We start from the raw sequence: 26,425 nt of genomic DNA, 5'->3' as shown, positions 1-26,425 counted from the left end.
TGTCACCATATCAGAGAATGGGCCAATTCAGATCTGGTCCCTGACAGTCACTGAGGTCAAGGCTTGCGGCTAATAATTGTATTAAACAGGAATATTCCCTGCACACTTTTAGAATTGTCATCTGAACAAACAAGTCCAGGTCATCTGTAGGTTAAATCTCAGTTCTTTTTCCTAGTACTTAGAACTTACTTTCTAGTCTTAATCTCGTATAATTTTTAAACTTACAACTGTAATTTTCTTTTGATCAAGTAAATGCTTAATAAGTTTATTTTTGTTTTCTGATCTTAACAAGAGCAAACTTTGATTTAAATGCATTCATTTGTCACTTAATTCCATTTTATTATTTGCTGCCAAATGTAATTTTAAAATTCTGACTATATGACAACAATCACAATTTAAACTTCATATTTTACTGTATATAGGGTATTATAATTAAAATAATAAGAATAATCTTATACTCAAATTTATGAATCTCAAATTTTAATACTATTTATGTATCATTGCATGTATCATTTATATAAAAGCAACTAAATTCCAAATAGCAATTTTATATAAAAGGTGTGAAATTTACAAATAGTCATTAAAATGTAACAAAAGATATATTTACAAATAAGTAGATGAATCATGTACTTAAATCAAATAGGGAAAATAAAATATATATGAATAGGGTTGCATTTAGATTTTTATGAGATATATGATGTGCAATATTAGTTCACATTTTCCTCAATGTAATTTGGAATTTATGAATTATACTGAAATCACACATCAATATTTAATTTTGGTCTGTGTTTTTAATTTTATGACAAATATTTAAAACATCTTTAGTTGCCCTACTCTTTTAGTTATGGCTTAATTTAAATAAAAATCCTTGAGAGTTTATTATTTTTACTATAAAATTTTACTGCTTTGTATATTTTTCACAAATCACACTTGGAAAACTGTATATTCTAGAGCTCTCTTTTGTTCATATAAATTCTAAGATGTAAGAAAATCAAGAGTTTGATTCCTGGTTTTACCTTATGTTATATTTCAATTTGAAAATGCTTATATTTAATGTTTAAATTGTACACAAATATACATACACACCACACAATCTCACAGTATAGTTCCAAGTGAAATACTCAATAAACTAAATATAAGGCTATAAGATTAAAACTGGCAATAGTTCAATATTCAAGTGCATAAGACTGAAAGTCTATTTTTTCCAGCTGCATAATTAGCATATTTTCAATAGAAAACTATGGTCCTATGAGTAATAGGACATATCACATTCTAAACTAGCTTCTAAAATCATACTATTCTCACTGTTTAATTAATTCTATAGCTTTTAGTTGCTTATTTTATAATGATTCTTAAGAATGTGTGAGATCAAAACTGAGAATGTGTAGTTTGATAAACTGCATATCCCTGTGAGAAGTGTAAATCTTAGCTTAGTTTAAACAGCTCAGATTAAGTGTCAGTTTCAGAGATTTCTTTCCATATTTACTCTTTTAAAAGTATATTTTAAGTTTAGCTCTAATATATTTTTAATACATAAGTTTATTAACTGTACAAGGAGAAGAAGTATCAAACATATGTTAAACATTAAAACTGTTATTTTAAGGAAACACTTCTTGACCTCATTAAAATAATTAACGTTTCATAACATTATATTTCACATCCAAGTTATGAAAAAGCAAAAAAAAATTATCAAAACAAACTACAGTCAATTACATTTTCAGATCAGTAAGATGCACTTGTAAGGGTCTTTCTTCTCCTAATCCAATTGCCAAAGGCACTTTAGCAGCTCAAATAGGTGGTTAGAAACATTTCTGCCATGATTTCTGAAATATACAGGGCTTTGTCGTTGTTGCTATTTTTTATGATTTCCCCTTTCTATAGCTATAAATACTAGTAGAAAAAGAAGATTACTCACACTTATACACACACACATGCGTATGTAATTGGAATTAATTTTAACATCCCTGTTCTCAAACTATTCTGGTGAGTCACTGAAACACTATTAGTTTTGACTTATTTACTTATTTATTTTATAATCTGAATCACCTTAAAAGGGTAGAACTGAGGAACTGTACTACAGTTCATCTTTTTTTAGAGACACCTGGTGATTTTCCATCCTAATAGACAATAAAATCAATAATTTTGATTGCTTTAAACATGATGAACAATAAGCACATTTAATTTTGATTCGTTCATATTTACGATACATGATTTCACTTTAAAAGGGAAAAACTTTAGTTAAACCGTCTTCTACTTTTTTAAATCCTATGGCATTTGACTTGTTTCTAAAATTATCTGAGTTTCGCACTCTAGGACCTGGGTCACAACCTTATTTAGGGACAGGAAATAGTTATCAGGTCACTGAGTGGTCAAACGAAAAGGATTTGAAATGCTTCAGCACTTAGGCCTCCACTCATCGAAATGATTGACTTCTATGTTGTTTAAAGGTTGAAGTTTCTTTACTGGAACTAGTCAGATTATGCCTATGTGATCACAGCAATTTTAAGAAAAATCTACAGGGTACAAACATACATAAGAGTATAAATGAACAGCCTTATACATTTACAAAAAAGGACCAGTCTTTAGGATATGCACAGATATTTTAATTAACAATATATCTGAGTCCAAGGCTAATATAAGTTCCTTGGCATTTGAGTGCAACAAAATGGGATAAAAGCAAAGGGAACATAAATGTTATCTCTCTATGCTGTTTTTCTTCTAGAATAGACTAATAACATGCCATACTGTTTAGCAGCACACTTTACTATCATACAGGATAAAATCATATAATTATTCCTGTATTATAATGATTAACCTAAGCCTACTTTTATATTCACCTGATGTTACTTCAAGTGAATACACTCTATCTCCAATGACAGAAACAGGCAAAATAGAAGTTGGGGCAAAATGAGTATATACTTGATATATCATTTAGCACTGGATCAGTTTCTCTAGAGTTCAGGACTATTATTAGAAATCAAAATGATCATTTTGCACAGTTTCCAAGGCAAGCAATGTCAGGGATTTTATGTAAAGAGAAGTTTGTGGCTGGAAGAAAAGAAGTTTAATGTATGAAAGGTGATGGAAGAGAATTAAGCCGAAGTATTGCCTGCATAACTCATTTTCTAATGTTTGAAAGAATAAGAAAAGGACATTATGAAAACTGTACCAAATTAAGGTATTCCATATTTACATAACTTTTCCATATGATCACTAAAACTTTAAGAAATAGATGTTTTATTCCAGAAATGTTAAAGGAAGCAATCCTATCACTGATGGACAGAAAGTTGGAAAATTAGGCACAGATTTTATTTTTAAGTTTTATTTTATAATAAGAAACTGGGCCATTAAAACTATGTAACCAAAGCTGGAGTGCGTGCACTGGAAGGCCCCTGCAGTCTTTTACAACTTTTCAGAGGCCTGGGTTGTGAACTGGGTTTGCACTCTGCCAGCAGAGCAGCTCTGACCCATGGAGAGCACTCCTTCAGATCAACACTGCCTCAGGCCTTTCTGCTTTCTCCAAGAAGTCTAACATTTCAGGCATCAAGTTGAATTTCTTCTGGAGATGATTAACCCAAACCCATGACAGATTTTTTCCAAGATATCCAACCCCTTATGTTTATTTTATCCTGGCTCTTTTTTGGATGTACTGGACACAAGTAACTTACTCATTTTACATGTTAAAGTACTGGTGGAGAGCCATTAATTCCCTTAAAAAATGAGAAAATATGTCTGTGCTGGGCTCTATTGTGTAAGTTCATATTAACTGTATGATTTAAAATTTTAAGAAAGATGTTTCTCCTCTAGTATAGAATTTTTTAAAGCATTTCAACACATCTCAAGATAGGGATCTTCTACTTTTGGGGAAATGCATTCTTGTGGTGTATTAAAAAACACAATGTTAGAAGGATCAGTTACTGTTTCCATAAGCCCAGTTTGTAGGGGGTTTCAACTAACCTAAATCTTGGCATACACAGTTTAGTTAACAGTCAAATAAAAATATATAGAAGAGTCTATTCTCCTTCTTATATGCCAATCCCTGCCCTTGTTTCTGTATCGATGGCATTTTCTTCTTATCACGGGTGAGATGAGCTGTAGGAAAATAATCCAGGTGTTTTTATATATTTCTCTAAGTAAAATATTTTAAACTAAGAGGTGATTGGATGACTTCTTTAGAGATGACTATTAATACTTTTTTTTTAAAGACATTTTTTTCTTCTTTGAAGAAACAGTGCAAAAAGGTCAAATTTTCATAGTTTTTTAATAAATTTTTTTTTTTCTGTTAGGATGATGTAAGGTTCCAAATGAAACAGGATTTTCATTATGAACATTTGAGTTACTTTAAACATATTAAAGAAAAACTTTAAATATTAAGACACTCAAATATATAAATTAAGCATAGGAATAGAAATATTTACTAAATAACATATCTGAACATTTATTCTTCTAAAATTAATAGAAATGTATCAAAGGAAAAAGACATAAAGTTAAATTTAGGGGACATTTAAAATGTAAAGCCTTAGTTTCAATATACTGTCTGATAAGACCAGCAGTTTAAGGAAAAAAATGTATAAATTTGAATGTAACATCTCATGCCAAGAATAAGAACTCATTTCATGAGATAGAAATTTGTATAGAGGTATACGTGCGACTACGTGAGAATGGACACGAGCACAGCATGAGATTGGAAAGCAGCTTCCAGGTATTACAGCACCACAAACACAGATAATTCCATTTCAACATAAGCGTGTCATTTATAAGCAGCAATTCTGGGAGCTAACTTTGAGTTTTATCAAAACTTTGAGTTTAGCATCTGGCTGATGACAAAATGTTGACTCTATGGTAAACAAGTTTTAATTTCTCAGGATTAAATCCAAATATTACTTCTGATAGTAATTCAGAAAACTAATCTACAAATAGTAATTGATATAATCTTTTCTCTTTAGGAAAATCTCTTATATAGTTTAAGGTTACTGGTGCAAAGAACCATAGGACACATTTTAGAAAACTTCAAGGGATAATTTTACTTCCATCTCACATGGACAAAACACTGCAAAATTGTCAAAATGACAAATCTTAGAATCACAAGAATTATAGGAAATTAATTCATGCTCCATATTAGTCTTTTTACTCTTCTTAAATAAAGTTGCAAAATAAACTTTATCTTTACAAAATATATATCAATATCTGAGAATATTTTCTCTCTAAGTGGAGGATAAAGCTAAGTTAATTTTTCTAATTAGATTATTACTGGAATGTTTAAAGATATCAGTTTCTTCTTTAATTCATGCTTCAATGGGCTACCCAAGTTCAAGACCTTCTACAGAATGAAGAAAAGAAATGACAAGGGATAGCATATACATTGGGGGTGGTAGGTTAATGCCAGAAGTGTGACTGATTGATCGACTGACATGACTTTAAAAAATCTGGATTAAAGCTGCCTATCAAATTTGTCCAGCTAAAATTTAGAGTAGAATGGATTACTGACCAGAATCTGTGTCTTGTCTATTCAGGTATATGCATTTACCTTCACCTGAAAAATCCCTTTCCATGGAAAAATGATCAGCTAAGTAGAATAATAAATTTCCCCAATACACATACACCAATGTTTCAAAGTATATGGAGTTACTATAATCAAATTCTAATTTGTACGGATTTCATTGTAAATAACTACTGCTCCTGTTAATAGAAATAGCTAACGTGTATTGAGATTACTATGCATTAGATACTATTCCCAGCATTTTATATGTACTGATTTATTTACTCAACTCTGTGAACTCTGCATTATTTACCTTATTATACCAATTTCATAAATGAGGAAACAGACACTGAAAGATTGAGGGTGTGATAGAGTCATACCTGTAGCAAGGGGCAGAGTTGGAATTTAAACCCAGATAGTCTGCTCCATAGCTCATTCTGTTAACCATTAGATTCAGTATTGTTTTTAAACTAAAATAATGATTTGAAAAAGTCTTATGGAAGATAATGAAGCTTTGGGGAAAACACATGGGATCCTACAGTTTTATTCAGTTGTTATAAAATATCAATGGAATATAGAAATCATTTAGTTTTCTTTAAACACAAAAACAAATAGTGACTTTATTACCCATCTCTTCTAGAAAATGTTTCAAAAACTATGAAACCATAAAATGAAAGGATGCTATTTATAACGAGGAAATTTTCAACATCCAAAACTTCACAGCTGGTGGAGCTTAAGTAGGAAATGATTAAATGAATTCCAAAGTGTGCTAAGTAGATCTAAGGGGTGGCTGAGACAGTGGGACCTAAAGCCTGGATGTGAACACTAAATGAGTTGTAAGTTTAACTTGGGAATAGGCCAGTATCTGACTTTGAGTAATAGCAATTGGCAGGAAGAGTGTTTCTGAGACTCCAAAGATATTTCTTTTTTAGAGTCAGAACTGCTTATTAATTCAACAAATACTTACTGAATGCCTAGTATAGATGAATCTAATAATGTTGCTAGGTTCTGGAGATGGGAGGAAACAGAAATATGACTAAAACTTGATCCCTGGCTTTAAAAAGATTTATAGTCAGTGCAGGAAATAGACAAAAACATATAGTCATAGGAGAGTATTAAGCAGACATGACAGAGGCCTGTGGGAAGCTTGGTGTTACTAGGAATGCCTTACAGATGAAATGACATTTATTTATCTGAGTCATGAAGGATAAGTAAACATCTAAAACTAGAAAGGTGAGGAAAAGCATTAAAGATAAAGAAAGTGGCATGAAATATGAAGAGCAGGGCATTTTTTGGAAAGAACAAGCACTCTATTATAGTTGGGGATATACTGAAGTAGTTCAATATGGTTACAGAGTATTTGGGGGAGAAATGATACAAGGTGGAAAGGTATGCTGGGAACAGTATGTAAAGGGTATTGTATGTTTAAGACCTTGGAATTTGTACTAGGGGAAACAGAAAGACACTGTGAATTTTAAACAGGGGTGTGCTGTGTGAATAATAGAGTTTAGAAAGGCATTGCTGTGCAAGTATAGAAGACAGCATTGATAACATTAAGAGATGTGTGAATATTATAAAGGTGACCGTGACAATGTTTCAGGGCAAGAGACACTGCAGACCATGGCTGATGCGGGGGTAGGGCCTACACTTAGCTAATGCAAAAGGGAACAGAATTAAGAATGATTCTCATTTATCTGTGTTAAGCGAGTGGATGACAGCTGATGCTCCTAACAGAGACAGCAAAAAGGATCAAACAGGTGGGTGGAGTGGAATGTACATATACACATCATATCAGACATACTGGGTTTCAAGCGCCCAGGAAAAAATCAAAGGGTGAAGGATGGAGGTGGATATTTAGTTGTTACTGCCTGTAAACATAAGCTATATGAGAGAATTAGGTGTTATATTCTTGATCTTTTCATCACACCTTGGGAATAGGTCTGATTTGTACCTCCATGATGTTTTCTTTTGCCTGTTTATATGTCTCATCAACTGGACTCGAGGGTAGTTTTTTAAAGGCAAAATTATGTCTTACTCATCTTTGTATTCCCTCACCTACTATAATGTCTGGCCAAGCAAATATCTGTTGTATTTGTAAATAAATATGTGGATTGAGTATAGAATAACATCACACACACACAAAACTCTATGGGATACTTCTCTTTTAGGAACAGAAATAGGCAGAGAAGACAAATAAAGACAAATAGGAGTAGTAAGATAATGAGGAGAACCAGGAGAGAACTGGAATGAGGGTGTAATGGGAGAAAAATTCTAGAGAGAGAAATCCCAAAGAAATGGCAAGTAGAAAGAGGGCAGAAAAGACGTTCCTGAGTTCAGCAATTAGGAGGTTAACACTGATTTCTGTAATGAAGGTAGTTTGAGTACAATGATGAGAATGTGACCAGAATGTACACGCTGCGTAGCTTTATGAAAGGACTGTATGTGAGATTATAAATTTCAGTTTATTAGTTTGTCTCTTGTTAGGCTGAGTTTCTAAATCAAGAACTGATTTTTACTTCTGCTTCCAGCCTCAAGTACAATAAAAGAAAGCAGAAGCTTAAAAATGTTTTTTTTTAGAGAATAAAAAATGCTCAATAAACAGAAGGTGAGAAATGAAGATACTAATTAGACTGCCTAAGAAGGTTGATAAAAAAGAGAGATGGATGGATTGGGTAGTGGCTCGAAAAGGAGGTAGCATCACATTTCCAATAATAAAGATGCAACTTATTCATAGGCTGACTTTAAGCAATAGATATAATACAGGCAGAAATGTAAGAAACAAGGCAGAAGACAACTAAACATGAGAACATCACGGGATCTGCCGAATAACATCCACAGCAAGGATGAAAAGTTTAGCCTTGGAAAGAAAGCGAGACCACTTTATTTAAGGAGAGAGTTATAGTGAAGTTTGGAATGTCAGTGGGAATAAAAATGATTGCTGCCACATACTGAACACTGGGCTAAGCAACGGTTTGGCTCCTCACAACTGCTCTATGGGGTGAGTATTATTCTTTTCATTCAGTAGGAGAGAAGTAACTTAAACACAGGCTTCCCAGGTGGCGCCACTGCCTGCCAGCACAGGAGATGCAAGAGACGTGGGTTTGGTCCCTGGGTAGGAAAGATCGCCTGAAGTAGGAAATGGCAATCCACTCCAGTATTCTTACCTGGAAAATTCCATGGGCAGAGGAGTCAGCAGGCTGTAGTCCATGGGGCTGCCAAGAGTCAGACACGACTGAGCACACGACTTAAAACACACTCATACCTTGTGATTGCTGTTTCTCTACTTTCTCCTTACATCTTCATGTCTACTGTGTTCAGCCTGCTCCAGGCTACCATCTCCATGCTGGACTACTGCTCTGACCTCCCAACTTTTCTCATCATGTTCACTGCTGTTTCCTTTCTACCTGCTCTCCATACCACATGTTTCATAGTCATTACTTGAAGAACACATCTGATCATTGCACCGTCTGCTTATAATGACTATTGTTCTTGGAATACAGAAAGCCAAATCCCTGACATGGACTAACAAGGACAAATTAAAACTTCTCTGTCCTCACTCTCACCAACAGTGCTAGAGGGTTCTCTTTTCTCTGCCCCCTCTCCAGCATTTATTGTTTGTAGATGTTTTGATGATGACCATTCTCATCAGTGTGAGGGTGTACCTCATTGGAGTTTTGATTTACACTGACATTTACACTACCAGGGATAAAATAGCTAGTGGGAACCTGCTGTTTAGCACAGAGAACTCAGTTCAGTGCTCTGTGGTGACCTAGATGGGTGGGCTGTGGGTAGGTGTGAAAGGGAGGTTCAGGAGGGAGGGGATATAGGAATACACATATCTGACTCACTTTACTGTACAGAAGTTGTTCAGTCATCAATTTGGGTCCGACTCTTTGTGACCACATGGACTGTACAGGCTTCCCTATCCTTCACTATCTCCCAGAGTTGGCTCAGATTCATGCCTATTGAGTCAGTGGTGCTATTCCAATAAAAAGATTAATACCTCCTCTCCAAAAAATTGAGATATAAAATTGCTCTGTCCTCTGCCAACTTCTCCAGCTTCATCTGACTTCTTGTTCTCTGGTCAAACCAGCCTTCTTTCAGTTCCTTTAATGGCCAAGGCTAGCCTATCTTCAACGTCTTTCATTAGGCCCACACTTCGGCCTGGAACACTCTTTATCCACAACTTCGCTCTTTGTCTAGTTACTCCTACCCAGTCTTCAAATTCAGTTCTAGTGTCATTTCTTCCCTAAATTCATAATGAGTTTCCCTTACTTTTCCTCAATAGAACTTTATTCTGATGTGTCATTATACACTTCAGTTCAGTTCAGTCACTCAGTCGTGTCTGACTCTTCGCAACCCCATGGACTGCAGCACACCAGGCCTTCCTGTCCATCACCAACTCCCAGAGTTTGCTCAAAATCATGTCCATTGAGTTGGTGATGCCATCCAACCATCTCATCCTCTGTCATCCCCTTGTCCTCCTGCCTTCAATCTTTCCCAGAATCAGGGTCTTTTCCAATGAGTCAGTTCATCACATCAGGTGGCCAAAGTATTGGAGTTTCAGCTTCAGCATCAGTCTTTCCAATGAATATTCAGGACTGATTTCCTTTAGAATGGACTGGTTGGATCTCCCTGTAGCCCAAGGGAGTCTCAAGAGTCTTCTCCAACACCACAGTTCAAAAGCAGTAATTGTTCAGCGCTCATCTTTCTTTATAGTCCAACTCTCACATCCATACATGCCCACTGGAAAAACCATGGCTTTGACTAGAAGGACGTTTGTTGGCACTTATACACTTATGTGAATGTTAATAAATGGCAGTCACCGTCTTCCCTGCTTCTGTCAGACGGTGAACCCCATTACTTATGGTCTTCATTTATTTCATTCACCACTGTATCCTCACCTCCTTACACAATGCCAAGCACGTGATAGATATTCAATAAAGATGTGTTGCTAGGTTAAATAGGAAAGGCAAGGAAATAAGTCTGAGTTCCATTCTCAATTTATACTTTAAAGGCAATTATGTTCAATCACATTGGTCTTTTATTCCACTGCTGGCCTGCATATATCTTGATGTTTTCATTTTTGAAATTTCTGTATATTACCTTTTGGCCTCACAAGAGAAAAGATAAAGATTTAGTCCTTTTATAACACGTCTACCATTAACATATATACTTCTTTTCCCATTTCTTAGACAAATAATAATTTTTTGGCTAGATCACAATTTAGAATTTAACTATTTATGACAATGTAAATATCATTTATACCCAAGCCTTAAATACGAGCCATGGGTGCTGTATGTGTTAGTTTCTGTCATGTCTGACTCTGTGACCCTTTGTAGCCCACCAAGCTCCTCTATCAGTGGGATTTTTCAGGCAACAATCCTGGAGTGGGTTGCATTTTCCTCCTCCAGGGGATCTTCCCAACCCAGGGACTGAATCTGTGTCTCCTGTGTCTTCAGCACTGTAGGCGGATTATGGATTCTTAACCCATCAGGGTTAAGAATTGAGCCACCGGGGAAGCCCAGGAAGGGCACAATAGCTAGTTCTATGGTTTTCCTATAGTTGCAAGGAAGCATGAGGATTTAATCCCCCAGTAAAGTAATTGTTAGAATTTAATCTCTACTGAATTCAACAAATGAGAATTTAGCTGTACCAGACCAAGCCCTCATTATTGAGATTGTTTACAGAGCTATAAGTAACCAATATGGATAAAATGCAACTGAACTCTAGCTATATACCCGCCAGTGCACTGGATTACTAGCTGATCATACACCTGAGAAGACGATATGACCAATGAACAGTAAAATCTGCTGGGATCATCAGAGACGATGGATGGCTTTGACTCAGTTTATCTACACACTCACAGACTTGACTCGACTCTCATGCCCACACATATCCTAAGAGCCAAATGGAATGATTAGGACACCACAGGTTGTGCCTAGATGTATGTCACAGTGTCCTCATTACACTCAACAGGTTTTGAGGTCTCTTCTCCTTTGTCTTTCCTTAAAGTGAGGTAAATTTAGTGTTGTGTGAAGCCTATTACATTTCATTCAAGTTTTGATTTGAATTCAAAACACACAGCTTCTAATAGAAAAAAAAAATAGCATAACTGTTACGGATTACATTTCCTTCCTTGTGTAACTGATTTTCTTCACATTTAGTTAACCAATTTTTTACATCTAGTTAGTTTTCTTTGTACTGTCATCAGTGTTCAAATTCTCTTTTAGAAGGGTGCGTCTACCGCAGATTCATGAATTAGCATTCTACACACATATCCACATGTACATGCTCAGTCACCCATGTCAACTCTTTGTGACCCCACTGACGGTAGCCCACAAGGCTCCGCTGTCCATGGGATTGTCCAGGCAAGAATATCAGAGTGTGCTGCTATTTCCTGTTCCAGGGGGATATTTCTGACCCAGGGATCGAACCTGAGGTTCCAGTGTCTGCTGCATTGGCAGGCAGATTCTTTACCGCTGAGCTACCGGGGAAGCCTCCACACACATATCTATAGGTCATTCCCAAACTCTTTTCCTGAGGACTGTATCTCCTATTGATATGTTGGAGCATGTTCATGACAAGACAATGAAAAAAATTTTTGCTCCTCAGAGATGTTGTCTGTCAGCCTAGAGTATCTACTCTTGAACCCTGTGTGTGCTCTCATCTTGGGATCACTCTTCGCCATCCCTTTGTTTCTCTCACTAGATCTCATGTGTTCTTTTTCATGGCTTACCTCTCCATCTTTGTGGAGTGGTTCCTCCAGTAGCTTACAGATCAAGGCTGCAAGGGAGATACATTTGAGACTTGATATGCTTTTATATTTTTAAATTTTATTAATAATTCACCTGTTTACAGAAGTATGGACTTCCCTAGTGGCTCAGACGGTAAAGAATCTGCCTGCAGTGAGGGAGAGCCAGGTTGGGGAGATCCCCTGGAGAAGGGAATAGCTACCCACTCCAGTATTCTTGCCTGGAGAATTCCATGGACCGAGGAGCCTAGTGCTCTACAGTCCATGGGGTTACAAAGCGTCTGACACGACTTAGCAGCTAATACTCTCACTGTTTTTTTTCACTTATCAATTTCTGGGTTAAAAATAACTTTGCCCAAGGATGTTGAATATACTGTTCCATCATCCTTAGGGTTCAAGATTAATGTGGGGAAGTCCAATGCCTTTTAGATAACTGATCCATTGCAGAAGATCTGTTTCTCTTTCTGGAGGACTTTTAAAGTCTTTCCTTTGTCCCTGGTTTTATGACATCTTCTAAGATGTGCTACAAAGGTGATTTTAATTTTATTCATTTTCCTAACATGATCTGGAAACTGGAAATTCCCTTAGTTTGGGGAATTGGGGGGAATGATTTCTCTGACAGCTTCCTTCAATCTATTTGTCGTTGTGTTCTTTCTGGAACGTCTATCAGTTACTAAGGCTGGACCTCCTGGACTAAGTCTCTTTTCTTTATGTTCTCTCTCATCTTTCTTGTCACTTTGTATTTTTGCTCCAGTTTCTGGGAAGTTTTTTTAACACTATCTTCTAACTTTATATTTTGTCAAGATTTCATTTCTGGTACCATATTTTTATTTTCAAACAGATTTTTTAGTTCTCTTAACTCCCTCTGTCTTATCATAGCATCTCATTCTTATTTCATGGATGCAATATTTTCTTGTCTCTAAAAATATTCATGGTATTTTTGAAGATTTTTTTCACCTGAAGTTGACTGTGTTTGTTACTTTTTCTTAAAAGTTTCTTTCAGATGTTTCAGTTTAGTTTAGATCAGTCGCTCAGTCATGTCCGACTCTTTGTGACCCCATAGACTGCTGCATGCCAAGCCTCCCTGTCCATCACCAACTCCCAGAGTTTACTCAAACTCATGTCCATTGAGTCGGTGATGACATCCAACCATCTCATCCTCTGTCGTCCCCTTCTCCTCCCACCTTCAATCTTTCCCAGAATCAGGGTCTTTTCTAATGAGTCAGTTCTTCGCATCAGGTGGCCAAAGTATTGGAGTTTCAGCTTCAGCATCAGTTCTTCCAATGAATATTCAGGACTGATTTTCTTTAGGATGGACTGGTTAGATCTCCTTGCAGTCCAATGGACTCTCAAGAGTCTTCTCCAACACCACAGTTCAAAAGTTCAGATGTTTAAAAATCTTCATTTGTGTGCTTACATCTAGAGGGCACCTATAAAACTGATAAACTGTAAATTACCTTATTAGGAGGATAAAACAAGTGTGTGAGGTCAATCATTTCATGGTCACCTACGTGAATCATATATTGGTGAGGGTTTTCAGATCCATCATCTTTAGCTGGAAGACCTCGGATTATCATTTAATTTTCAAAACATCATGAGAAGTAATGATTGGTGCTTCCAATCTTTACAGAAGAAAACAAAGACATGGAGTATACAGCCAGTGAGTATTTATGCAAGATTCATACTGGAGTCTTCTCAGTCCAAATCCATTGCTACTTCATTATCTCATGTAGCCTTCTTTAGATAAAAACCTGCAGTCCTCAATGATGAACTTTCTAAGATACTGTAACAATTAATCCAACACCTTGATAGGATTATTAGCTATCCCAGAAATACAGGAAGTGTCCAGGGTAGCAAGTAAATAGGCAGCTGACACGTGGACAGAGAGGATTCTTTCAGGGAACAAGGGACAACACAGATAAAGGGTGCCATGAGCTTCTCCCAGAGTCACTCTCCTCCCACATTTTGTCTCTAAAGTTTTGGCTCAGGAAGCCAGACATCATCCTTATTTTCCTTATGACTACACAAAGCAGCAGGTAGAGGGCTGGGTGGCATGAGTGCCCTGCTTTCTTTCTTTTTTCATTTATTTATTTTAAATTAATTTTTATTGGAATATGGTTGCTTTACAATGATGTGTTAGTTTTTCAATTCAGTTCAGTCACTCAGTTGTGTCCAGCTCTTTACGATCCCATGGACTGCAGCATGCCAGGCTTCCCTGTCCATCACCAACTCTCAGAGCTTGTTCAAACTCATGTCCAATGAGTCGGTGATGCCATCCAACCATCTCATCCTCTGTTGTCCCCTTCTCCTCTTGCCTTCAATCTCTTCCAGCATCAGGGTCTTTTCCAGTGAGTCAGCTCCTCACATCATGTGGACAAAGTATTGGAGCTTCAGGTTCAGCATCAGTCCTTCTGAGGAATATTCAGGGTTGATTTCCTTTAGGAGTGACTTGTTTGATCTCCTTGCTGTCCAAGGGACTCTCGTCTTCTCCAGCACCGCGGCACAGTTTGAAAGCATTAGTTATTTATTTTATACATAGTATATATGTGTCAATCCCAATCTCCCAATTCCTACCACCCGCCTTCTTTCGCCCTCAGTATTCCAATACTTGTTCTCTATATCTGTGTCTCTTGCTTCTGCTTTAAGTTTTGTTGGGTATAGACTTTCATGGTGAAACTTACTTTCTTTTAGCACTCTGACGATATCATTACATTGTATATTAGTCAGCTTGGGCTGCCATACCTCAGACTGAGTACTTAAACAGAGATATATGTTCTCACAGTTTTGGAGCCTAGAAGTCCCAGATCAAGGCTGTTGGCAACTTGAGTCTTTCAGAGGCCTCTCTCCTTGGCTTGCAGATGGCCACCTTCTTGCTGTGTCCACACATGACCCTTCCTCTGTGAGTATGTATACACTCCTTGTGTCTTTTCCTCTTCTAATAAAATTATCAGTTCTATTGGATTAGGGCCCCACTCATCTGACTTCATTAAATCTTAATTAACTCCTTAAAAGGCCTTTTCTCCAAAGTCAGATTGAGATTTAGAGCTTCTACCCATGACTTTGGGGAGCATATGATATTTAACAATTGTCTTCTGACTTTCCTAACTTCTATTAATAAACCAGCTTCATTATTATTGCTACTTGGAGGATAATAAACTTTCTTTTCCTTTTTTAAAATTAAAAAAATAACATTTATTTTAATTGGAGGCTAATTACTTTACAATATTGTAGTGGTTTTTGCCATACATTGATATGAATCAGCCATGGGTGTACATGTGTTCCCCATCCTGAACCCCCCTTCCCACCTCCCTCCCCATCCCATCCCTCAGGGTCATCCCAGTGCACCAGCCCTGAGCACCTTGTCTCATGCATCAAATGTAGACCGGCGATCTATTTCACATATGGTAATATACACGTTTCAATGCTATTCTCTCAAATCATCCCACCCTCGCCTTCTCCCACAGAGTTCAAAAGTCTGTTCTTTACATCTGTGTCTCTTTTGCTGTCTCATATATAGGGTCATCATTACCATCTTTCTAAATTCCATATATATGCATTGGTATACTGTATTTGTGTTTTTCTTTCTGACTTACTTCACTCTGTATAATAGGCTCCAGTTTCATCCACCTCATTAGAACTGTTTCAAATGTATTCTTTTTAATAGCTGAGTAATATTCCATTGTGTATACGCACCACAGCTTTCTTATCCATTCATCTGCCAATGGGCATCTAGGTTGCTTCCATGTCCTGGCTATTGTACACAGTGTTGTGATTATCATTGGGGTACATGTGTCTCTTTCAATTCTGGTTTCCTTGGTGTGTATGCCCAGCAGTGGGATTGCTGGGTCATACGGCATTCTATTCTCAGTCTTTTAAGGAATCTCCACACTGTTCTCCATAGTGGCTGTACTGGTTTGCATTCCCACCAACAGTGTAAGAGGGTTCCCTTTTCTCCGCACCCTCTCCAGTGTTTATTGTTTGTAGATTTTTGGATAGCAGCCTTTCTGACCAGCGTGAGATGGTACCTTATTGCGGTTTTGATTTGCATTTCTCTGATAATGAGTGATGTTGAGCATCTTTTCATGTGTACTAAACTTTTTTTTTATGGATCTGAATTTTTTTTCTCTTTGTCTTTGGGTTTTTAGTGCTTTTACTGTAGTCTGCTACAGTGTGGTTTTCCTTGTATATGTTTTGTTTGTAGTTTATGGAATTTCTTGAATCCATAAATTGAGGTTTTACCTCACCTTAGTAAATCCTCAAATACTAACTCTTCAGATATTATTTCTATTTCATTCTCTCTCACCTTTTTCTTGAACTGTAATTACATGCGTGTTAGATATTTTTGCTGCATCTCACGTCTCTTTTTTCTGTATTTTCCATTCTTTTTTATTTTGTGCTTCAACTTTAATATTTTTTTCATAGCTATTGTCCTTCCAGTAATTCTCTCTTCAGTTTTGATTAATCTGTGGTTAAACCCATACACTGAGTTCTTTATTTCAGTTATGTTACTTTTAAGTTATCAACTTTCCATTCAGGTATCTTTATAGGTTTAATATGTATACTGAAATTCTCAATTTTTTATTCTATACCCCAAAATTATTATGTGTATTCATTTTAAAGCCTTTATTATCTGAAATCTCCTTAGCTCAATTTCTGTTTGTTTCTCACGGTGTTCAGTGATGTTTCATTCTCCTTCCATGCCTTTATTTTTTTCTTTGGCTTGTGCCAAAAATTATACAGGAAAAAATGTAGAGATAATTCGAAGCTTGAGATGATGTTATCCGTTTTGGGACATGGTTTATATTTATTTCTGGCAACAGGTTAGCAGAAAACTCCCAGTTCACCAAGAGTAGTGACATCAAAAGTTTTGCTCAGTTTCTTAGTTCTTGAGATGTCCTTCTTGACTTATCAGTCTTAACTTACTTGTTAGTTCTTGAATGACTTCAACTAGTTTTTTTTGAAACTACATTTTCCAGCTTTTAAAGTTGTTCTCAGAAGGAGAGGTGGTTTGAATTAAATAGTCCTCTATTACCAGAAGTGGAAACCCTCTTGTATTTTTAAGTAAGAAAATAAACTAATAATATCCAACAGCCTATATATCAGGGTTCCTTTCAAAGAACTCTAAAAATTCTGAAATCCCTTTCCATTTTTATCCATATACACATCATATATGTGAAATATATATATAGCCTATATGTCAATTATATATGTATAATATATACTTATATATGATATATGTAAGTAATGAATGAATTACTTAGATATATTAGTGAAAGTGAAAAAAAGTGTTAGTCCCTCAGTCATGTCCAACTGTTTACAACCCCATGGACTATAGGTTACCAGGCTCTTCTGTTCATGGAATTCTCCAGGCCAGATTACTGGAGTGGGTAGCCATTCCCTTCTCCAGGAGATCTCAACCCAGAGATTAAACCTGAGTCTTCTGCATTGTAGGCGGATTCTTTACTGTCTGAGCCACCAGGAAATCCTAGGAAGGTTTAATCAGCTTCTCTCTGGTCATGGATTGCCATTCCCAAAAATCCCACTTATCTACAGACAAATATTTTTTTAAATTGCAGTTTGTTTTATGCTTCACTAGACTGAAATCTCTAATCACATTTTTTTTTTCCTGTAGAAAGTTGAAGTGATTCCAAACCTTATACTACAAAATAGTATGACAGTGCCTAAATTATATTTAGGGAGTTTTAATTATAAGCAAGTCTCTTCTTAGGAGCATACATTCCAGGTAATCTTTGGTTACCTGCATTAATTTTGTGGCATTAATTTAACAGCTCTTAATACCTAATTGTGTTGGCACTGTTAGCAAGTACTCTACACAGCTATGTTAACACAAGACCTACAAATAAACAATATATATAATGTGACTTTGTGCTCTAAACTGGTATTAAAAGGAGGAAAGCTTGAGAAGAAAATGCTTGTAATCATACAGTAAAAATACCGTAAGAGAACATGGTTTGATTAGAAATGCTCTGGAGTAAAAATTATAGACACTAAAGTCCTTTAATGACTTCAATACCCAAAAATTTAATACAAAAATATTTGAACTTCTATGATATATAAAGACATATGGTATGTGTGAATCTTCAGTTTTAAAGAAAAATAGAAAGCATGTTAGTGATGACAGCACCAAACTGGGAATTATCAAAGTCTGACTTTAGAGTGAAGTGAAATTGTCCTAGGGATTGGAGGAACTAAGACTGAACCTGCCTCCTTTTGAAGGCTGTTGGGCCAGATCCAATTTTTTTTTTTCTCCCTAGCTTGACTAGCTTCCTTTCTTGGCCAAAACCAGAAGTCCAAATTTGGCATTGGCTTCAGGAGTAGCAAATTTAAGTTTTAGCAGATTAGAGCAGTAATTTAATGTATTCAATATGATTAAAATAAAATTAAAATGTCAGTTATGAATGGAAAAAGAGGAATAAATAAAACAAAAATATAGTGTTTACTTTTGGTCTGTATGGAGAGGTTCTCATCTATATGAAAATTAGAATAGGTTCTTGAAAATACGATCACTCCTAGAATCTAAAATTTTGGTACTTAATAATGTTAGGTAATCATAATGAAACTAGATGAGATAGCAGGTAATTACAGGTCAAAAAACATATTTATCACCATTTGGACACTAAACTGTTTCTTAATTTATATTAATGCAAGCTATAGTGAAAGTGAGTTACCCCACCGTGTCCAGCTATTTGCAACCCCACAGACTATACAATCCACAGAATTCTCCAGGCCAGAATACAGGAGTGGGTAGCCGTTCCCTTAGAAATGAATAAAAAAAAAATTTTTTTTCCCAGAGTTTTGGCTAATATAATGGTCAGTCTTTAAATTTTTTCTTAAATATTTTGATTCTAAACTTGCATACTTTACAGGCTAACCCAAGAACCTGTATTCCTTAATGTCTTCATTTTGTTTGATTTTTGCTAGCTTTGTTATGATAAAGAAATTATGTCCATTTCCCTTTAGGCATATACTCTTTGTGTGATCTTGGGCAAGTTACTTATCAAACTCTCAAAACCAGTTTCCTCTGTAAAATATTGATAGTCATAATATATAAGAGCTTCTGGGAAGACTGAATCAGAGACTTTAAGTAGAACTCTTAGCACAGTACCTAGTAAGAAATGCAATAAATATTACTAATTGCAAATAAAACAAAACAAAAGAAGCCCCACACTTATACTTTAAAAGTAACTTTTGCCAAAGATTACAAGTTTTGAGCACCCACTATGTGTCTATAATGTGTACTTTAAGTGTTTCCCAAGTTGAATCTCCTGTAATCCTCAACAACTAAAAACTGTTAGTATTTAATTTTACAAATGAAAAATAATGCTACACAGGGAAGTTAAATAATGTCCCCAGGCACACAGTCAATAAAAGGAGGACTCATGATTCAAACTGTGTTTGACTAACTATAGAATCTACACCTGTGAAAGTGAAAGGGTGAAAGTGTTAATCGTTCAGTCATGTTCAACACTTTGTGATCCCATGGACTGTAGCCCACCAGGCTTCTCTGTCCATGGGATTCTAGAGGCAAGAATACTGGAGTGGGTTGCCATGCCCTCCTCCAGGGGATCTTCCCAACCCAGGGATCGAACCTGGGTCTCCTGTATTTTCTGCATTGGCAGGTTGGTTTTTTACCATCTGAGCCACTTTCAAGCTATGCCTCTTTTCACATGAGAGTGCCATCAGGCTCCAAATTGAACATTTGAAACAAACAAAAAAGGAAACTTGGTGGGAAATATTTAAGGCAATAATTAAGAAAGTGTTTCAAATTTTAAGGCAAGATCAGATATTGAAACCTAAGTAGAAATCATAGGTGATATAGAATAAACCAAGACAGGTACCGGACATGATATTAATATAAATAAAAATAAGGAAATAAATCAAGCAAATCAATGTTGAATCTATAAAATGCTCAGGCTCTTAGTCTCATATCATAGGAAAAACTAACTGGTATCTGACACATAGTTATCCTCAGAACAGGTGTGGTTAAATATGCTTCAACCTTTAGGTCTGAGTTAAGGGTCTAAATCTGGCAGCTAGACAAAAATTGCCAACGACTCATGAACAAAGCATAATATAAGGACATTTCATAAAACATGGTCTGTTAATAGGGTATAATTATTTACCTTATGTCATTTAATATAACGACATTTCATGTTAAATATTCCCTAAATTTAAGCATATTTTAAATCCCAGGCCAATAGGATATAACTACCATCCGCTCTGTCTTGCTAGTGACCTCTAGATAAAGGCAACAAAAATAATCAAAGCATTTTAGTAAAATTTATAACATGAATCATGAAAACCCCACATTGGTAATATTGAAAAGTAGATACATATTTTTACATTTTTTTTTTACAAAATCAGATGTTTTATAAAATATTTTATATTATAGAAAAAATTCAAATAATACTATCATCTAATTCCAATGAAATTATTACAGTGCCAGCATGCAACTATTCCACTATTGAGAAACTGTTCCACATAGAATCATTCAATCTAAATCTACAGTAAAATTTAATTCTGATCTCCCTAACTTTTGGGGGGTAAGATATCCAATTAATTTTATTTGAATTTTTTTAAGGGAAAGCAGTTTTTCTCATGTTTTAAAATTAGATTGTGGTGATACTTATTCGATTAAAATTATATTTCTGTTGGGTAACTATAAATATATTGACATTTATAAACCATATTCAGAAAGGGTGCATCTTACACTCTGTGAATTGTACCTAGGGACACCTGGTTAAAAATGCGCCCTCCAGTGGGAAGCGGTGGTTAGTGAGGTAGCTAACTTGGAAGGTGGCTGGCTTCTAACCAGCCAGAAAATACAGAATGTGAGACTAGGAGGTGGATGAGGCCAGCGCAGCAGTTAAAGATAACATGGTGTTCAACCTGGCCAGAAATGATTAAATAATCTTTGCCTCACTCTTTTCCCATTAAAAAAAGAGGCAGAAATAAACATTAGGGAAAATAATTTTCTGCTACTTACATTTTTTCCAAGCCCATGCTTTTTTTTTTTTTACTTTTTAAAAAATTTATTTCTTAAAAAAAAAAAGCCTTAAAGTAACTATTAGTCACTAGAATATAAGCTGCATACATAAAGACCATTCACTGAAATTAATGACATGCTCCCAAATGCACTTGAGGTTTAAAAAGAACCAAGTAAACTAAACACATTTTATACTGAGGAAAGAACACAAAAATGCACATCATATCAGAAAGCATATTTGGTAATGTTCCATTTTATTTCTATCACTACTATAGTACAAAAGTCAATAAATACAGTGTATGCTTATACGCCATTCTTGATAGTAACATATCTTTACCTTTCATATGTCACAGAACAGGTTGAGATAGATTCCTTCTGTCTGATTCTGAAGTACATGTTAATTTAAAGGGCAAAAATGCCCTGATTATCTTTCCTCCTAGGCATATCCTTCCTAAAGTAATGATGCTACTACTTAACAGGTAAGATCTATGGCGTTGTTATTTATTTTAGCGGAATTTCTACTCTTCCTTTCAAAAACAGCGAAGCTGAGACTGTACAAAGAAATGAACCCTGATTAAGACTGGTCTTGTTTTATATTGAAAGTATATTTTAGTTATATTAAAACACTAATCCATAAACATTTTTGAAATAATATTGATTTTTAAACATTCAATGGTTATCCCTTTTTAATGTTTTGCTATAGGAATTTCAATTATTAAAAAAATTGGATGTTAAAACAAATTTCCTTATACCATCATCTACTGATCTAACAATTTCCATGATTTGCAACACTTGGTTTATCTATCTTTCTAGGTATATTTTTATTACCATATGCTTAAAGGAAATTCTAGACCCTATGTCTTCTACATCCACTTAGCAAGGTATCTCTGAATAAATATAAAATTAGTAGCTATCACATTTTTCTTTAGTTGAGACATTACAGAAAAGAGACATAAATTAAAGTGTATCTATTTTCAATCATGCTATGATGATGCATAATTTTTAGGATTTATTTAAAACATACGGAAGACAGGGCTTCCCAGATGGTGCTACTGGTAAAACATACAGAAGATAAAGTATTAAGATTTTTGAGTAGTTCACTTCTATGCAAAATATTTTGACTCTATTCTTTCCTATTAGAAATTACAATCCAAACTATAGGTGAAAATTATTACCATTTTAATATTAAAGAAAAAGCAACAGAAAACTTGTTTTCAGTCATATTTGCTGTTCTATTACGTTTAAATATTCCTGTTTAATAAGTCCATAATTATTCTGAATGTAGAAACAGGGAATACAATCTGCCACTGCACTTATATATGCAGATTTTTTGTCCTAGAAGTGAGTTGGACAAGCTTCAAATATAGTAAAATATTTAAAATTCCAGAGTTTAATTCATAATGCTTAAATGCAATTTGCACATATTGGCAGTAAGTATATTAGAATATCATTTCAACATGTATTCACTTCAATTGATACAAGGTAACATATTCTGTCAGTGTAAAATTTAAATAAAGTTAGTAACATTGATGATATAGCATTATAATTTTGACACATAAATACAAAGAATTTAAATTTATGTATGCCACAATACAAATACTAAACGACCATGCTAATGAATCAAGATACCAAGTTAGTATTTTAGCTCCAAGAACCATATTTTGACTTTTACTTAGTTATGTTTTATCATAAGTTTTTATATATGTACTTTAGGACTAATGAAGATTTTTAAAATTTTTATTTAAAGACAATTTTCCATCTTTTTAATTTTTCTGTATGTCTGTCATTAAATCATACCTTCAAAGAAACCATCTCTTTGGGGTTGTGCTTTCTCTGGTGGTTTTGTAACAGAAACTTTATTTTCATTGTTTCTGAATAATGCTAGGCGCACAGTGGGATCTAGATAAAAAGAGATTAAGACAAAAGTTCAGCTCTGGTTCTTTCCTTCTCTCAAATTGCTAACAATTTTCAATATTAAAATTAAAAATAATAGCCATTCTATAAAATTCTGTGAAATTGACTATGATTTTTAAAAAATATCTTCATAATATAATAAAGTACCCAACATCTATATACTCTTGGTTATTGGATTAAGAACTAGCCAATACTTACTACACAGGGAAGAAACACTAATAATGAGAAAAAATTGCATTTAAATTTTCCAGTTATGCCATCAACTTTTTATTTATGGAGTTGTTTTACTGTCCATTGTCTTAACTCCTTTGGTAAATTCCTGATATTTTTGTTTGAATACATTTTGTCATAAATATAAATAGATAAAAGCTATTGTCATAGGAAAAACCATATACCCTATTTTTTTCCTTCTCTGAACTATAAGAAGGTAAGATATAGAAGATGGAAGCAAGACAAATGAGATAAGAAACATAAAATATAATTTTCATTGGTTTTATAGATAAATGAATGATTTCTGGTTTGTGTTGATCTATGATATTTTACATAATGAAGATGTATAAATTCTAAGTAATTTTTATAGCCAAGAGAATTCTGAACCTATTAATTTTACAAAATAAATGTAAAAGTAGGGCCCTATAACTTTTTATTGATAATAAATGGTTCTAAGGCATGTGAAATTGGAGATTTGGTGTGGTTTAATTAAGACAAAAGGTTTGTGCTTGTTGAAGAACTGTAATAAAGAGTAGAAAGTTCTGCATTTAAAGTAGGTTAATATACTTTAAAAAGATAGGTTGTATCTGATTGATACAATGTTGTATGTCAGAGATACCTCAATAAAAAAATTAATGAAGTAGGCTAACATAAAACCACAATTCAGCACAGTACATTTTATTGATACCTTTATATCATCTTGCAAAAAGACTTTAATAATTTTCTATTAATATCTAGTATAATAGAAGTGAATATGTCAAATGAAAAATGAGATTTAAAATATCATAAAACCCAAATTACTTATTTTAATTAAATGTTAAGATAGCATGTTTTTAAAAATGTGAATTAGAAAAGCAGAAGAGTATTTGCAGTTATTCTCAAGTATGAGTATACTGAAGATTTCCATTAGTCTTCCAGTTATAATTTGCCCTTACTAAGCATGATTCACACGTTTCAGAGAGATTTTGTTTTTCAGATTAGGGAAAATATCAGTCAACACATCTCATAATTGTAAGCAACCAAGGTATGGTAAGAGTTGGGTGCTTCTATATGAATTCAATATGAATTATCAATAATAATAATAACTATATATTCAACTGAACAAGTACTATATATCACTTAAATCAGTAAACAAATACTGGTATGTTAAAAAGAGCATTAGTGGACGTCCCTGGTGGCTCAGTGGTAAAGAATCCACCTAGCAATGCAGGAGACATGGGACCGATCCCTAATCCGGGAAGATCCCGCATGCCACAGAGCAGCTAAGTCCATGTGCCACAACTACCGAGCTTTGCCCTAGAGCCCCCAAGCTACATCCACGGAAGCCTGTGCGCTTAGAGCCCTTGCTCCCAACAAGACAGACCACTGCAGTGAGAAGGCCGAGCACCGCAACTAGAAGACCCCACACAGCCAAAAACAAATAAATGTTTTAATGAAAGAGCATTAGTCAGTCAGGGAAGGCAGATTACTATGGGTTTACATATTCTATGATACCTTATTATAACCTTTAATTTTTCTACACATTCTCCTTTCTTGCCTTTTCATTTGATCTGTTTGTATTTCCTGACAAGACATACTGCAATTGAACAAAACTGGGTTAGATCCAAGCTCCAATTTTTACTAGTTGTATGATTCTGGTCAAATTGGTCCCACAGTCTGCTTCCTTTTTGTCCAATAATATTAACTTTGAAATATTACTGTGTGAATTAATTGTATGCAAAGCATCAAGACATAAGTGTAAGTAGGTACTCAATAAAGGGCAGGTACTAAACAGATAATTACAACATAAAAACAATAACATTTCCTGAGAAAGATCTTAAATCATTACTATAATAAGGTAGGATATAAAGGAACAGACTGTTCGATCCATAGTTGACTTCATTTAATTCAATACAGCACATGAAATAAAAGCAATGGATCTTCTCTAAGTTCTTTTGTACTCCTTTGGGCAAATAATAAGCTCTCCATGACTATTTCTTAATTTGTAAACCATGGATAATGATAGTACTTTCTTCACACTACTATCATGATTAAATAATTCAACATATAAAATATTTAGAAGAGTTGTCTAGTTCTATATTCTCCAGGCAAGAATAATGGAGTGGGTAGCCATTCCCTTCTTCAGAGGATCTTCCCAACCCAGGGATCAAACTTGGGTCTTCTGCACTCCAGGCAGATTCTTTACTGTGTGAGCCACCAGGGAAGCCCTAATTTACTTAATAAGATCATTTTATTCATCAAGAGCACATAAATAATAGCATTCTGATTACATCACCTTAAATGGGTTTAAAATAATTCAAGTTGCAAAGGAATAATAATAATGAATAATGATTAGAGACCAAAAATATAGTAATTCTAGATGGGAAAAAAAATCACCTGATTCTAATGGTCCCTGGAAAGACCACCATGAATGATAACATTGCTACCTTCAAAAAATACACTAGTAAGAAAGCCAGTAGATAAGGACATTGTAAAGACCATTCCAAAGTCATTTAAATCTACCCCTCAGTACTCTTGCCTGGATAATCCCATGGACAGAGGAGCCTGGTGGGCTGAAGTCCATGGGGTCGCGAAGAGTCAGACACGACTGAGCAACTTCACTTTCACTTTTCACTTTCATGCATTGGAGAAGGGTGTGCTTGCCTGGAGAATCCCAGGGATGGGGGAGCCTGGTGGGCTGCTGTCTATGGGGTCACACAGAGTCGGACACCACTGAAGTGACTTAGCAGCAGCAGCAATCATCAACAGCAGGTCTATGTTGCTGTTTTTTTTTAATTTTTGTATCTCCCAGTATGACTTGCCCAGTATTTGAGAAACAGATTTTAAATACATCTTTGTCATTTATTTAGAGAAACCCATTAGTAAACTGCAGTTCATGGGATCATAAAGAGTCAGATAGGACTTAGCAATTAAACAACAACAATAAGTAAGCTGAGTTTCCATTATGTATGTGGTTCTGTGCTTGACACTTTATATCCATTACTTCATTTAAGTAACAATTTTCTTTAGGCATTATAATATCCTTAAAATTATTTCAATCCCTTTACAGATTTTATGAAGT

The 26,425-nt window shown here is 35.0% G+C and overlaps 1 protein-coding gene across 2 annotated transcripts in view; it reads right to left on the bottom strand.

Annotated features, from left to right (window-relative positions):
• LRRIQ1 (leucine-rich repeats and IQ motif containing 1) overlaps positions 1–26,425 on the bottom strand; it is a 205,296-nt gene that overhangs the window by 37,495 nt on the left and 141,376 nt on the right. For both annotated transcript variants that reach the window (XM_010832036.1, XM_010832037.1), the window contains exon 23: positions 23,038–23,139. In XM_010832036.1, the coding sequence (XP_010830338.1) occupies positions 23,038–23,139 (102 nt within the window). The remainder of the gene's footprint in view (positions 1–23,037; positions 23,140–26,425) is intronic.

The sequence above is a fragment of the Bison bison genome, unplaced genomic scaffold (genome assembly GCF_000754665.1).
Source record: "Bison bison bison isolate TAMUID 2011002044 unplaced genomic scaffold, Bison_UMD1.0 scf7180017864535, whole genome shotgun sequence".
Taxonomy (NCBI): Eukaryota; Metazoa; Chordata; class Mammalia; order Artiodactyla; family Bovidae; genus Bison; species Bison bison.
Note: the sequence above shows the minus strand (reverse complement) of the source record. Positions and strands in the feature narration are given on the sequence as shown.